A 13,305-nucleotide genomic window follows, 5' to 3' on the forward strand; every position below is an offset into this window, starting at 1 on the left:
TTTTTAACATTTTGATGGAAATTTGGTGTTGCAAATGTCTAGATGCATGTGCTTGGTACATACACACTTGAATTTGCTACCCCTCCAAATATTATGTTTGTTAACCGCCTGTTGGTAAATATTATGCTAACTTTAATGTGTTTGAGAACTTTTTTTTTTTTATAATTCTCTAAAGGTTCAATACTGTCTGTTTTTGCTCACCGATATGCAGAATTGAGGCTATATAATCTGGCATTAGATAGTTATCTGGTATCATGCCAGTGTACACTGCACATGTTTTGCTGTATCGCTTGTTTTGATTTGGGGACCATCTGTTTAATGTGTAGGATTTAGTGGTAGATGAACTGTGGTTTGATGTTATAGAAATGTTTATGGGACTTTGTTTTTGCAGGACTCTCCTGAAGTTCATGTTAATGCAGCAGAAACACTTTGTGCTAGTACACGATTTGCTCCACCCGGGCTTTCTGCTAAAATTTCCAGCCCAAGGTAGCATGTAGTTTTTGTCTCTTGTTGAGGAGAAAATGTGCTTATAGTTCTGATATGGTTTTTCTGCTGATTCTATTAAATTCCTCTGTTTTTGTGTTTGCAGTTTTATAGGAAGGCTATTTCGTCATGCTTTGGAAGACTCACGACCAAAGTCTGTTCTGGTCAACTCATTATCTGTTTGCATATCTTTGTTAGACCCCAAGAGGCAAACCTTGGGAATGTATCATACATACAACCGCCAAGTTACTCAGGGATCTACAGTAACTGCTAATCCTGAGACAATTGAAGGCATGCTAGAGAGCCTAAGTAAGGGTGCCTTCTTTTATGTTGGTGTTTTTTTAGTTTAATTAACACTTGCTTTCCCTTCTTTTATGTTGGTGTTTTTTTAGTTTAATTAACACTTCCTTTCCCTGTATATATATTTTTTAATTCTATTTGGGAACTATCTCTTGCAAACATTACTTGTGTTTTTCTGTTGAATTTCCATAAGCTATTTACTTTGGCCTTCCCATTTTTTGTTAATTTTCCTCAAGCTACTAAAATAGTGAGGTTTTTGGTCTCTCTCATAATGACACAGAGATGAGGATGTGACATAGAACAAGAGCAAGGTGTCTTGGGATGTGAAAGGTTTTGGAAGTATTAGGAGTGTGGTAGTTTTTGTTAGAGGATGTTGAATTGTTGTAGGCGATGCATGCTATTTGTTTTTCACATTATTTGTTGGCCTTAAGTAATGCTTTCCAAAATCATATCTTTTAGCACCAGAAAGATGCTTTCCAGAAATATGTGGGATTTGTTTTTCACATGATGTGTTTTATGCTTTCAATGTTCTTCTTTGTGTGATCCTTTTGGAATTGAGAATGGGAATTTGTTGTTTCCTTTTCAATATACTATGCTTGCACTTATTGTTAGAAAGCTAAGAAGATATATTTTGTTGAGATCCTGATTGGTCTTAAAGCAAATCAACCCATTCTAAAATGGACAATCAAAACGTGGGCTGAGGCCACAACTCCAATGAGTCTTGATTAGGACATTGCCGAATGCCAACTAGAGTAATGAGTTACAGTTTGGGTTTGGATCCGGCCACCGGGTCTTCCGCCTCCCTCGTACATGATTACTGCAATGCAGGGTGATGCCTCGTTGGCTTGAGGTGACAGTGGTTGACGACAAGTGGGTTAGAAGGCATAAAAGGTTTCATTACTAGCTTTTGTCATTGTGGGTTGCCACGAGAAAAGATGCTCGATATTGCAGGCATGTCGCAACAGGCTTTCATCTCTCTCAGTTCAGAAAGAGCTGATATTAGCTCTCAAGTGGGGTTGGGTGTAGAGCCTGTACGCTGCAAAGCCTTACACTGTTGGGAGGAGGGAGTCTTAAACGAGATGTAAACTATCAATCCTCAGTAGCGATTTGACTGACCTTCTCTTGGTTGTTTTTCGGAGAGAGAAGCTCATGGCTCTATTCACAGCTGTTGAAGCTAGTAGAAATTTGAAAGACAGGGTGACCTAGCGAGCAGTCAGTTGAGGCAATAGGGAATAAAGAGGCTGACATGCTCAATTAATTATTACTCGAATAACTCCAAGGGGTTGGCCCAAGTGGTGAAGGCCTTGGTCTTGGGGTATCACTCCCTTCAAGGTTCAAGGTTCAACACCTCATGGGTGCAAACAATCCTTTAGGGCCACACCTCCTGGTGAAAAGCCAGCGATTTAACCAGTTCCGTGTAGGGAAACTTCCGAGGGTGCGGTGCACCAGACTGGGGTTTACTTTGCAGGGGTGGGTCCGAAGGGCCTTGCCTTGGAGAGGTTTCCCAACATAAAAAAAAAAAAAATTACTCGTAGATGGGTAGCTCTAGCTGGAGTAGGATGAAGAGGGCTGAACTCAGTTTCCCATGAAGACGAGGATCTTACTTGGAGTTAGGGCTTAAATGAGGAGGACAAATAGCTTTGGGTGTAGTACTTATTAATAAAATGAATGGCTGATGTATCTGTCTCCAGAAACTGAATTCAAGCATTTGACAGACAATATTGCACATAGTTGATGGAAATGGCTATATATAGAGTATTTTTATCTAGCTTCATCAGGTGCATCAAGGGGGATTTTGATTACATGGGATGGTACGTTGTAGAAAAGAAGATGTGCAGAAGGGATTTCATAGTGGCTTGCTCATTCACAAATGTGGAAGATCAATTTGTATAAGCTTTTGTAGGGGTTTAGGGCCCTAGCTCAGACTGAGATAGAAGATGCTAATGGGATGATGAGTTGGAGGGATGTGCCATGCTGCATAGGGGGAGATGTTAATTTTTGTCAGATTTCCGTGTGAAATTAGGAGCTGCTTTCTGCAGTTCAGCCATGTTGGAATTCTCTGAGTTCATCTTTGAGCAAAATCTCATTGATATTCCATTGGTAGGGTATACCTTCATATGGCTAATAATAGGGATTTTTTCTTGAATGGGAAAGCTATGTCTCTGGGAGGGTCCCAACAAAGAATTCCTAGACTTTCTTAGACCATTTTCCATAATCTCCAGGATTGTGGGCATTTTCAGAAGGTAAGGTCAAGGACCTTGAGTTATATATATATATATATATATATATATGTATGTCAACAAAATGCACATGTTGAGTTATAAAAAATTGTTTTGATTTGGTATGTTATGAAAACAAGTTTGCTGTTTTGGGTTGAGGGTGACAAGAACATGCACATAAGCATAGGGCAACAGACCTAGCATGTGGGTAGACCGTAGACTCTTGCCGGAAAACTTTACTTAAGGATGCATATGGGTTGTCAATGTTGTATTTTACTTAAAAAAGTTATATCTATCCTTGGAAAGATTTAAAATTCCATGGTAATTGGGTTAAGTTTAAAATTACCTGCAAGACAGAGACTGGCCATGGAGGACACTGAAGCTGCTGAGTTGATTGGCATCATAATATTGGACAAAGGGAATTAAATTAGTTGGGATTCTAGTGTTAGGATTGGTACGGTGGTCTTGGGGGAGAGCATTATGTCTATTTAATTAGTTTTCTTAGTGCATTTTTGCTGTGCGACAACCAAATATTGATCAGATTTTGTACTGCAGGTGATTTACTCAAGCTTTTGGATGTTTCATCTGCGGAGAATGTCCTATTAACTACTTATGGCAAGTTACAACCACCTCTTGGAAAACATCGCTTAAAGGTACTATTTAAGATCTGTTTTGGTTTAATACAAGCATGGGATATTTTATTATCATTCCCTCTATAATCATGGACTGTCCTGGTTTTTATCATCTTTGTTTGGGTGTTTTTAGATATCAGCAAAACCAGTATTACTTGATCATATTCACGGATGCCGGTTAGCCATATTCAATCTTATGCTGTTTTCACTGATCATGGAATTTTTCAGATTGTGGAGTTCATCTCGGTCTTGGTGACCGTTGGCAGTGAAGCTGCAGAAAAGGAATTAATTCGCCTTGGAGCTGTACAGAGAATTTTAGACTTGTTCTTTGAGTAAGTTTTTTTTTATAGATATGTTGCTTATGAAGAGTGCTTGGATTTAAACCTTGTTCCTCTGCTTGTGAAGGTATCCGTACAATAACTTCCTCCATCATCACATAGAGAGCATACTATTTTCATGTTTGGAGAGCAAGAATGCTCCTCTTATGGATCATCTTCTTCAGGAGTGCAATCTTGTTACGAGAATTCTTGAAGCTGAAAAAAATAATAAATTGGAAACTGATTCAAACAAGGTAGTCATCCATTCTATTATAATAATTTATGTCTCCATCTCAGTATATGCCTCGTTTTCTTTTTCTGTTTTTGGCTGCATATGTGGAAACAGCATTTAATATTATGTTTCTAAATTCTCTTCTGCAGCCAACTGTCCCTGCTGAGGGTAGATCACCTCCAAGGATAGGGAATATTGGACACTTAACGCGTATATCTAACAAACTTGTTCAATTGGGGAATAGCAGCAGTCAGATTCAGGCATATTTGCAGGTTTATTCCTAAGTCTTGAGTAGATGTCGCTGTCGTTGTCTTTGCTGATGTATTTATATTGTGACTTCTTATTGTTATCTGGTTCAGTATGATGGCTCTTTGGGCCTTAAAAGTTTGTTAGTCTGCAATTCTGGCTGTTCCAACCGTCTGTATAAGATCTATGATTGAGATATGGTAGAATTTATATCAAAAGTCCTTGACAGTTATATTTTTTCGTCTGGTGGTTCCATCATGGGCTCGCACTTTGAATGTAATTAATATTTGCCCTTTTGTCATTTCATCAAGACTCATTCTTTCAGAGGTGTTTCTTTTGACAGGAGAATGGTGAATGGAATGATTGGTACACAAATGTTCTATCAAAGCAGAATGTGGTGGAAAATGTCTATCAGTGGGCCTGTGGGTATGTTTCCTTCATGCTTGCAAAAAGGAAATTTGTAAAGAAAAAATGGGCGTGTCATCAATTTGATGATTGGTTTTCTCGTTATTAGACATAGTTTACTTGCTTTGCTCACGATTTTGGCTGTTGTGATGGAATATTGCTTATTTACGGCTACTGCTGTTAATGTGTGAGCAAGTCAGAGGCATGGGTCAGAGCCTCATAGAGAAATTGAGAAATTGAGCTGGTCATAATCATATCTTCTATACATGTGACTGATTCTTATCATTTTATTTTCTCCCCTGCATGTTTTGATCCTTATCATGGTTCAGTCATTTTTAACAGGCGGCCAACAGCACTTCATGATCGGAATAGGGATAGTGATGATGACGATTACCAAGATAGAGACTATGATGTTGCAGCCCTAGCAAATAACTTAAGCCAGGCTTTTCGATATGGCATTTACAGTAATGATGATATTGATGAGGTGCCTTTAAAACTTCAAATAGCTCTTGTTTAGTTCTTTGTAATCTTTGTAGACGATAAAAATGTAAGTTATCTTTTTAGTATGATGGCATTAGAAGGGCGGGCGGGCGTTTGCCATAATGTCAAGGAGTAAATCAAGTTAGCAACCCTGACAGACTTGGCAAATAAAATACAGAGTCTATATTAGATCCTTTTTTTGATAGGTAAACAATTATATTAATAAGAATAGGCATAGCCTAAGTACATGATGGTATACAAGAGTCAACACCTACCTAGGAAGAAGAAATGGAAGCAAGGAAATAATGAAAATCAAGGCCATTGAAATCAATAGCTTTGGCCCAAAGAAATAAGTTTCTAACAAAAAATATTCTAAGCTCTACTGAAGAGTGCTCCTTGTCTTCGAACGTTTGGTCATTACACTTCTACCAGAAGCACCACAGAATACAAATAGGAACCATCTTCCACATAGCTGTAATTTGTGAAATACTGCCTAGATTTGTCCAACCGGCCAGAAGTTCAACCACAATGGCAGGCATAACCCAAGCTAGCTCTAACCGTCTGAATACATCTTCCCACAATGCTCTAGCAACCTCACAATGTAGTAGAAGATGATACACAGTTTCCCTACTTTTTTTGCTCATACAGCACCGGTCGACTATAATCACCCTGCGTTTCCGTAGGTTATCCGTTGTTAAAATCTTTCCTAGAGACCTTGTCCAAGCAAAGAACGCTGCTTTGGGAGGCGCCCTATTGAAAGAGCGAACTGAGAATGTACCTTTTCCTGCAGGTACCCGCCACAACTTGATAGGGCCTTGAGTGCTCGAATGAATGGAGTACAAGAGTCTAAAGAAATCTGCAAAGCTGCCAACTTCCCAATCTTGGGCCGCCCTAGTAAAGCTTACATTCCATTGGACTAGGTCAAGCAATCCCTATGAGATTAGCCACTGAAGCTTCTTTCTCACATGCAATCCCGAATACTGAAGGGTATGAGTCCTTGAGGGCGTTATCTCCACACCATAGGTCAAACCAGAATTTGGTTCTAGAGCCATCTCCTAGCACAAGTCTATTATGCTTCTAGGCTTCCACTCATATGCCCCATGTACCTCCCTAGTGCTCCACCTCCCCCCAAGCCCTCCATACTTGAAGTCAATCACCGACTTCCATTAAACTTCCGGTTCCATATTGTATCTTCAGAACCATTTCCCAAGAAGGGCCCGATTGAAAACAATCAAGTTTCTAATTCCTAGCCCACCAGATGAGATTGAGGAGCATACCTTATCCCACTTTACCAAATGGAATTTGAATTCATCCCCCAGGCCACTCCAAAAGAAATCACAATGGAGTTTCTCAATACAGGTGCTCCAGTCAGAAACAAACTGATAAGGACATTTGCCTATCTTTGTTGTTTCTTCTCTTCTCCTAATATAAATAGACAATCTCAATTTGTTGTCCCAAGACTATATATGAACTTAATAACCTTGGGGTATCTAGATCCCTGGTATGTGGTCTTTTATTTAATTAACTTGAGTCCCTGGATTCTACTCTTGATGCTAGGTTTAAATGAGCCTCTTCTATTTTGGGATGGGGACATTATATTCAATTACTACAATGACAGTGATATTTTTCTTGTTTGGGAAGTTCATGGTGTATATCACTTGCATTCTTTAGAATTTGATGTAAAACTACTAGCAACTGCTTTAGTCTGCATTGTCTTGGACTCTTGGAGAATATGGTCAAAACACTGTCATGATGATTGTTTATCCAACTAGATTGCCTATTTTTGCTTCAAGTCCAACTTGTGTTACTTATTGGGATGGAGTTCATTAAGACCAACTTGATCAACTGAGTACTGTCTTTTGATTGAGCAATTTTTATGTACTTTCATTTCTTAAATAATCATAGAAGCAGTCTATGCTATGCGTGACTTCACAGTCGACTGATCTTAATTTAATCTTTCACTCAGTTTTTTTATTTATCAAAACAATCTTACTCAGTCTTCTTGTTATTCATGCTACCATTAGCACCAACATTGTGATTATTAATTACCATGTCCTGTTACTGTTTGTTTGTTAGATAATTGTTCATTGACTTGGGTAACTTCTTGTTCATATGTTTCAGGCTCATGGCTCACTTGAACGAGATGATGAGGTATGGAATACATTACAAACTTTTTGGTATGAGTAGGAAGTTGGATCCTTCAAACAGAGTTAACTGGGGTTATCCTTGCAACAATCCAAATATAATCCATCTAGTAGAAATATAGAACCCATTGGGTTATTCATGTTGAATTTGTCTGTTGAGCGCTATGGTTTTTTACTGGCCTAGTTGGCTAATTTGGAAATGACCTTAGGTCTCTTGCTACTTGAGTTTTCAGCCAAGAAGTTTGATTAGTCATCAATAAAATTCATTAAGTGTTTTAGGCTAATGTCGTTGTAGGAAGATTAATCATCTTCTCTCCACCCTGTCGCCCTTACCCCCACCAGTATCTCCTGATCTCACAATGGTTTCCTTTGGGTGGGCTGCAATCATACAGTGTGCTCCTGAAATGATGTTGTTCTCGAGCAGTGTAAATATTGAAGTTATGTTTTTGTAGCTTTTGGTAAAGGAATGGGTTTCCTTGTTACAAGTCACTGAAAGAAGCAGAGACCCCTTGAGATCGATGTTTCTGGGGAAGTTGAGTGTGGGATGGCTCCAAATGACAATGGAGGCTCTATGCATGGAAGCGGGGGTGAAGAAATTTGTGAAGTCATCCAGATTTGGATATGGAGTGTAGCTCAACAGTGCTTGAACCACCTTTTGGCTTTGGCGAAATACAACAATGGCGGCAGAAGGGGCTTCATTGTCATCTGGAAAGAAGGGAAGTGAAGGGCTGGACCTGCTTTGCCCTTGAACTCTGACAGGTTGAGGATTAGTTCCAGTAACTCTTTTTTTTTATTGGCACCAGGTGTCTGTGAACAGTGTCCTGACTAATCCCAGGGGTGCACAGACCCTTGGCAAGGAGTTTTCCGCAAGTGCACCTCGGGTAATTCAAAGGGAAAATCCCCCAATGGCCCGTAGAGATTGTTTGCACCCAAGGAGATTTGAACCTTAGACCTGGGGGGACCATATCCCAAGCCCAAGGCCTTTACCACTTGAGCAAACTCCTTGGGGTTGAAGTTAGAGATAGGATGCTCAGAGTGAAGATATGAGCAGATAACCAACAATCCATGCTGAAGGATGTGCTCGCAGTAATCAGTTCCCATTCCTGGACATGCAAATGATATAGTGAAGGATACCATCATTCTTGCCAGCAGGGTGGTGAGAGGGGCTTCTTCAATGAATATTGGAAGATCTATTGGTGACGGGTGTGAGCAATCCTTGAAGGATGACAGGAGAGCCTTCTTAGATTTTAGTGCCAGTCTTGGATGTTCTGTTTTTTTAAAAGAAGTGGTGGACAAGTGTCTCAAGTAGCTGGAATTGGTTCATAATATTATACTTATTTATAGTCATAAAAAGCAAAAAACAAGTTTGAAGAAGGCGGAACGGCACCATTTGAAGACTGAACTGTGCCATGTGGCTTACATATGTGAGCTGATTGCCGCCTTTGATCTCTCTCCATGCTGTTGGTGCCTGCCTGCCTTGCCTTCGTTGCTCATTGCTGCATCTAGGTATAATTTTAATGATTGGTCGGTTCAGTTGGTTTCAGGGTAGTAAAACCAAAGCCTGAAACCGAACAGAAAATAAAAAATTTCAAACCATGGACCCAATTGGACTGGCCTAAGAAAGAAACCCAACCAAACCGTGTAGTACTACTGTATAGATCATAGGATATTTTTTAAGAGGGACAGGATATGGGGTTAACCAGGTTTTGGAGGGATTTGTACCATAAGAATATTGTAAGAATGTCGCCCTTGTGAGCCATTGCAAGTCGGCCCTCTTCCCTATTTTCTTCACGATTCTCCAGGTCTTTGTAGAGCTAATGTGCATAGCTTATGGTGGGTGGTCTGCATGGGAATTGGTGTTGTTCAAGGTTGGTAGGGGCTACCAAAGATGAGGGTGGTACTGTAGATTGCATGTTTAACAACGTTTCTGACTATTCTAAGTGTTGCAGGAGTGTAAGAACCCAATGAGGATGGAGATAGACAGGTTTTGGCATGAATTGGCAGGTTTAATCTGTTGGTGGGAGTATCTTGTTGTATAGGGGGTGACTTTAACATAACTGCTTTCCGAGTGAGTGATCAAGTAATACACACTTTTCTTTTGCAATGGTTAAGAGTTTTTCAACTCCATTTTTGACTAGGGCCTCATGGACCTTTCATTGGTCGGAGGCAACTATAATGGTCCAACAACTGCGACCCCCTGACATGGTAAAAAATTGATATTATCTCATATCCTTATATTGGGAAGTCTAGTATCTCCAAGGAGGCTTGCTATTGGTTAACATCCTATTGTTTCATTTCATTCGAGAATACGTGGCTAACATCCAATGGTTTTGTGGACAAGGTGAAATAGTGGGCTTCATACGATTATCAAGGATTCCCTAGTTTTATCGTGTCAAGCAAGCTGAAAACTCTGAAAAGTGGAATGAGGAATAGCTTGGTCATACTAACAAGTGCAAGAAAACTGCTTTTGAATGAAATTCAAGAGATTGTAGTAGTTGCAGATGAATCGACTTTATCGAAGGAGGAAGAGACAAGCAAGGGCGAGATAGTTAACAAGTTAGAGAGGATCACCCTATAGGAAGATATGAGTTGGAGAGAAAAATAAGGTCACTTTAGTGAGGGAAGGTGATAAGAATTTCAAGTTCTTTTCATCAAGTGGCAAACTTGACACGTGGAAGCAACAGCATTGGAGGCCTAGTTGACAGTTCCATCTCGTCCATATCCCACTATAGATAGAGAGAGTGTATTCTGCATTTTTCACTCGTCTATACAAAAATGTTTGGGTGGCAACCTAAGCTGGTTGGTCTCACTTTGGTTTCCATTGGTGTCAAAAGGGAGAGATGGTTAACAATTTAGAGAGTAATGGTGCATGTGGATTTCACATTGTATCTCCACTGTGTGCTATTCTGATCGATGGCATACGAATGGGTTTTTTCTGTAGCTCTCGAGGCTCGAGAATGGATGATTTATTATCCCTTTCACTCTTTGTGGTGGTTATGGAGGCATCGAGTAGAATGCTTTCCGCCACTGTGGATAGGGGGCTGTGATCAGGGTTTTTGGTGGCGCAAATAAATTCTGAGCTTATTTTGTCTCATCCTCTATTTGGGGATGACACGTTGATATTTTGTGAGGATACTGCAAATAATTCCTGACACCTATGTTTGCTCTTCCTATGCTTGAAGCCATCTCAGGGTTAAAAATTAAATTGGTTAAATCATTGCTGGTTTCAGTGGGGGCAGATGCTTTTTTCTTTTTTAGAGTGATCTACTATAATGTGCTTATTAAAAAAAAGTGATCTACTATAACGGTTGATATTTTAGACACAACAAAAGTACCAAGAGCTTGACACAAGGCTTGGATGGTTTTGATCATACTCTCACTTACGCATGTCATGTATAACTTGCGTCTTTTGTCTGATAGCAGGCTGCTTTAGTAGGAATTTGATGAATAATGGATAAGTTTCTTCTCTTGATACTTGGCAGGATGTCTATTTTGATGATGAATCTGCCGAAGTTGTTTTATCTTCTCTGCGGCTAGGAGATGACCAAGAAAGGTAGGCATAAGGTCTTTTTTGGCCTTTTTATTGTCTGTCTGTCTGTGCCTTGTGTTTTCCATGGAAAGCTGTTGTCTTTCTTGGCATTCTGTTTTTGTTGGATTTTTTTGGCTTTTGTTTTGTTTTGTTGGGTTTTTTTGTAATAACATCCAAGATAAAGGTTAATGGTCTGAGTAGGAAAAGCTAAAAAGATCAAAATAGTAAGTTACTTAATCTATTAGCCAAATTAGGGTGGGTGTTCTCCAATTTGCATGCCACGTAACTTCTGTTCTCCGAGTGTTATAGGAGTATGTTAGATAGCACCCCCTCTGCAGGGTTTTTTCTTTATTTTTTTTATTTATAATTCTTTAGTCGCCATAATGCCACATACAACTTTAGACTATAACACCCCTCCCACCAAAAAAAAAAAAAAAAAAAAAAAAGATCAGCTTCAATTTTGGTCCATCACATGATGGGTGGGAAAAAAGAGATTCTTTTATGCGCTTGCATATGTACAATATTGATGTAGGTTGAATTTTGTGAGGTCTTCACTAGTCCCAAGTCTTTACTCAAGGGCCTAGTTGGCCTTTTGGGCGTGAACCTCAGCTTAACCTACAATTGGCTAGGGGAGCTGATTTTTGGAATTTGTGAAAGATTGTATGCCCGAGTCCTGGCTTCTTGTGATTTTGGCTTTGCTTATTGAAGAATGCGCTAGGTTAATATGATCATGTCTCATAGTGATCGTGCTTTGGCTTATTTCTTTTTGCCCTCTGATACAGAGGATAAGCTTTTAAAGGATTTTTTGGGCATTGAATACTGAGTAGCGTTCTATGAGCTGTTTTCTTAGGTTTATCTATTAAAAAAAAAGGGTTTTTACCATTCTGCAGATTGCGGTTATATAAACTATGATTTCATAGTAAAGATTTTCTATTCTCTGAGAAAAGAAATAATAAAGATTTTCTGTTCATATACAATCCCACTTGCTTGACTTTCGTATTTTTGTTTTTGTCTTGGTATGTGCAGTGGCTCACTATTTACAAATTCCAACTGGTTTGCTTTTGAGAATGACAGAATTGCCAATGAACGCTCAACCGGCTCACTCGCTTCTCCATCACCTAATACTGAGGGGGATGACGTTATTAATTGCAGCAGTGATGATAATGTCATTGTTGGTGAAGATGATGACTTGGTTGACACTGCAACATCTTCTCCAGAAACGGGAACAAAATCAGAAGACACTACACAACTCATGTCTGAAAACTTGAGGGAAACAGGAGATGGTGAAACTGATAAGCCACCTGAATGGGTTGAATGGAGGGAGACTTCAGATTCTGGTGATCCAACTGATGTCGTTCTACCCAATGGTGAGATTCAAGTTGGATCAAAATCTAGTGAATCAGACGTAGCTGAATCTTCATCATCCACTGATGAATTGGAGAAGAATGATGGAACTTCCACTGAAGAATCGTTGGCTTCGACTGATGAGAACCCCAGTTCTGATCCTTCCAAACAGGAATTGGATAACGGGAATCCGAGTCTAGGCCCGACCACTTCTAATGATGTGGTGATGGCCGACAGGACCGAAGGTGCTCCTGAGATAGAAGCTGACAAAAAAGATGTTAATCAAACAGGGAACTAATGTAAATTTTCAAGAACCGGTTTGATAGTACATTGCAACGTTGTTCGGGTGGGAAGACCGTCTACAGGTTGGCTAGGCGACTGTCACTTCAGAGCCTTCTGTACATCATGAGTGGGGGGGAATGTTAAATAGGGCTGATGATTCTTTTACCCCCACCCATGGACAGTTGGTTCTCTTTGTCGCTTTATCTCTCCCCCTCTCAATATCGAGAAAATTGTAAAAGGGAAAGTTCTGATTTTCAAACTCTAGCAAAAATTTGATGTTTCATAGATCATTTACCTTTTGCTAGGTGATAAAAACTGAATGCCACATGTTGCATGGATTTTTAGCACAAGAGTCTTGCGTATATTGTACCATTTTCTTTCCTCCAGAATATTTAGTATTATTGAAATTTCACCCAAATGTCTTGTTTTGCCTTACAAATAAGCACTTTATGATAATAATCTGGATTTCAAACCAGTGAAGTAAGGCTACACTTTTTTTATTTTACCCTAGTTGTAAATATAATTTTGTTTTGGGCACGATTTTGCATCTTAAGAGGCTCCTCCAGCCCACCCAAAACGTCCACCTTGTGGCCTTGGGGCATGGCTTCCGTAATTTGGCTCCCGCAAATCCATATATGTTTTTTTTTTTTTTTTTTTTTTTTTTTTTTTTTTTTTTTTTATTTATTTGAATC

The 13,305-nt window shown here is 39.5% G+C and overlaps 1 protein-coding gene across 2 annotated transcripts in view; it reads left to right on the plus strand.

Moving 5' to 3' along the window:
• Positions 1 to 13,031, plus strand: part of LOC121266868 (serine/threonine-protein phosphatase 6 regulatory subunit 3-like) — a 36,038-nt gene extending 23,007 nt beyond the window's left edge. Inside the window, exons 9-19 of one of the 2 annotated variants that reach the window (XM_041170711.1) lie at positions 392 to 486; positions 590 to 792; positions 3,558 to 3,655; positions 3,863 to 3,966; positions 4,040 to 4,205; positions 4,333 to 4,455; positions 4,773 to 4,855; positions 5,177 to 5,318; positions 7,436 to 7,465; positions 10,941 to 11,011; positions 12,014 to 13,031. In XM_041170711.1, the coding sequence (XP_041026645.1) occupies positions 392 to 486; positions 590 to 792; positions 3,558 to 3,655; positions 3,863 to 3,966; positions 4,040 to 4,205; positions 4,333 to 4,455; positions 4,773 to 4,855; positions 5,177 to 5,318; positions 7,436 to 7,465; positions 10,941 to 11,011; positions 12,014 to 12,629 (1,731 nt within the window). In that variant the 3' untranslated portion in view covers positions 12,630 to 13,031. The remainder of the gene's footprint in view (positions 1 to 391; positions 487 to 589; positions 793 to 3,557; positions 3,656 to 3,862; positions 3,967 to 4,039; positions 4,206 to 4,332; positions 4,456 to 4,772; positions 4,856 to 5,176; positions 5,319 to 7,435; positions 7,466 to 10,940; positions 11,012 to 12,013) is intronic. The other variant, XM_041170712.1, reaches the window with a different exon arrangement.
• Positions 13,032 to 13,305: the final 274 nt, after the last annotated feature.

The sequence above is a fragment of the Juglans microcarpa x Juglans regia genome, chromosome 5S, assembly GCF_004785595.1.
Source record: "Juglans microcarpa x Juglans regia isolate MS1-56 chromosome 5S, Jm3101_v1.0, whole genome shotgun sequence".
In the NCBI taxonomy this organism is placed as follows: Eukaryota; Viridiplantae; Streptophyta; class Magnoliopsida; order Fagales; family Juglandaceae; genus Juglans; species Juglans microcarpa x Juglans regia.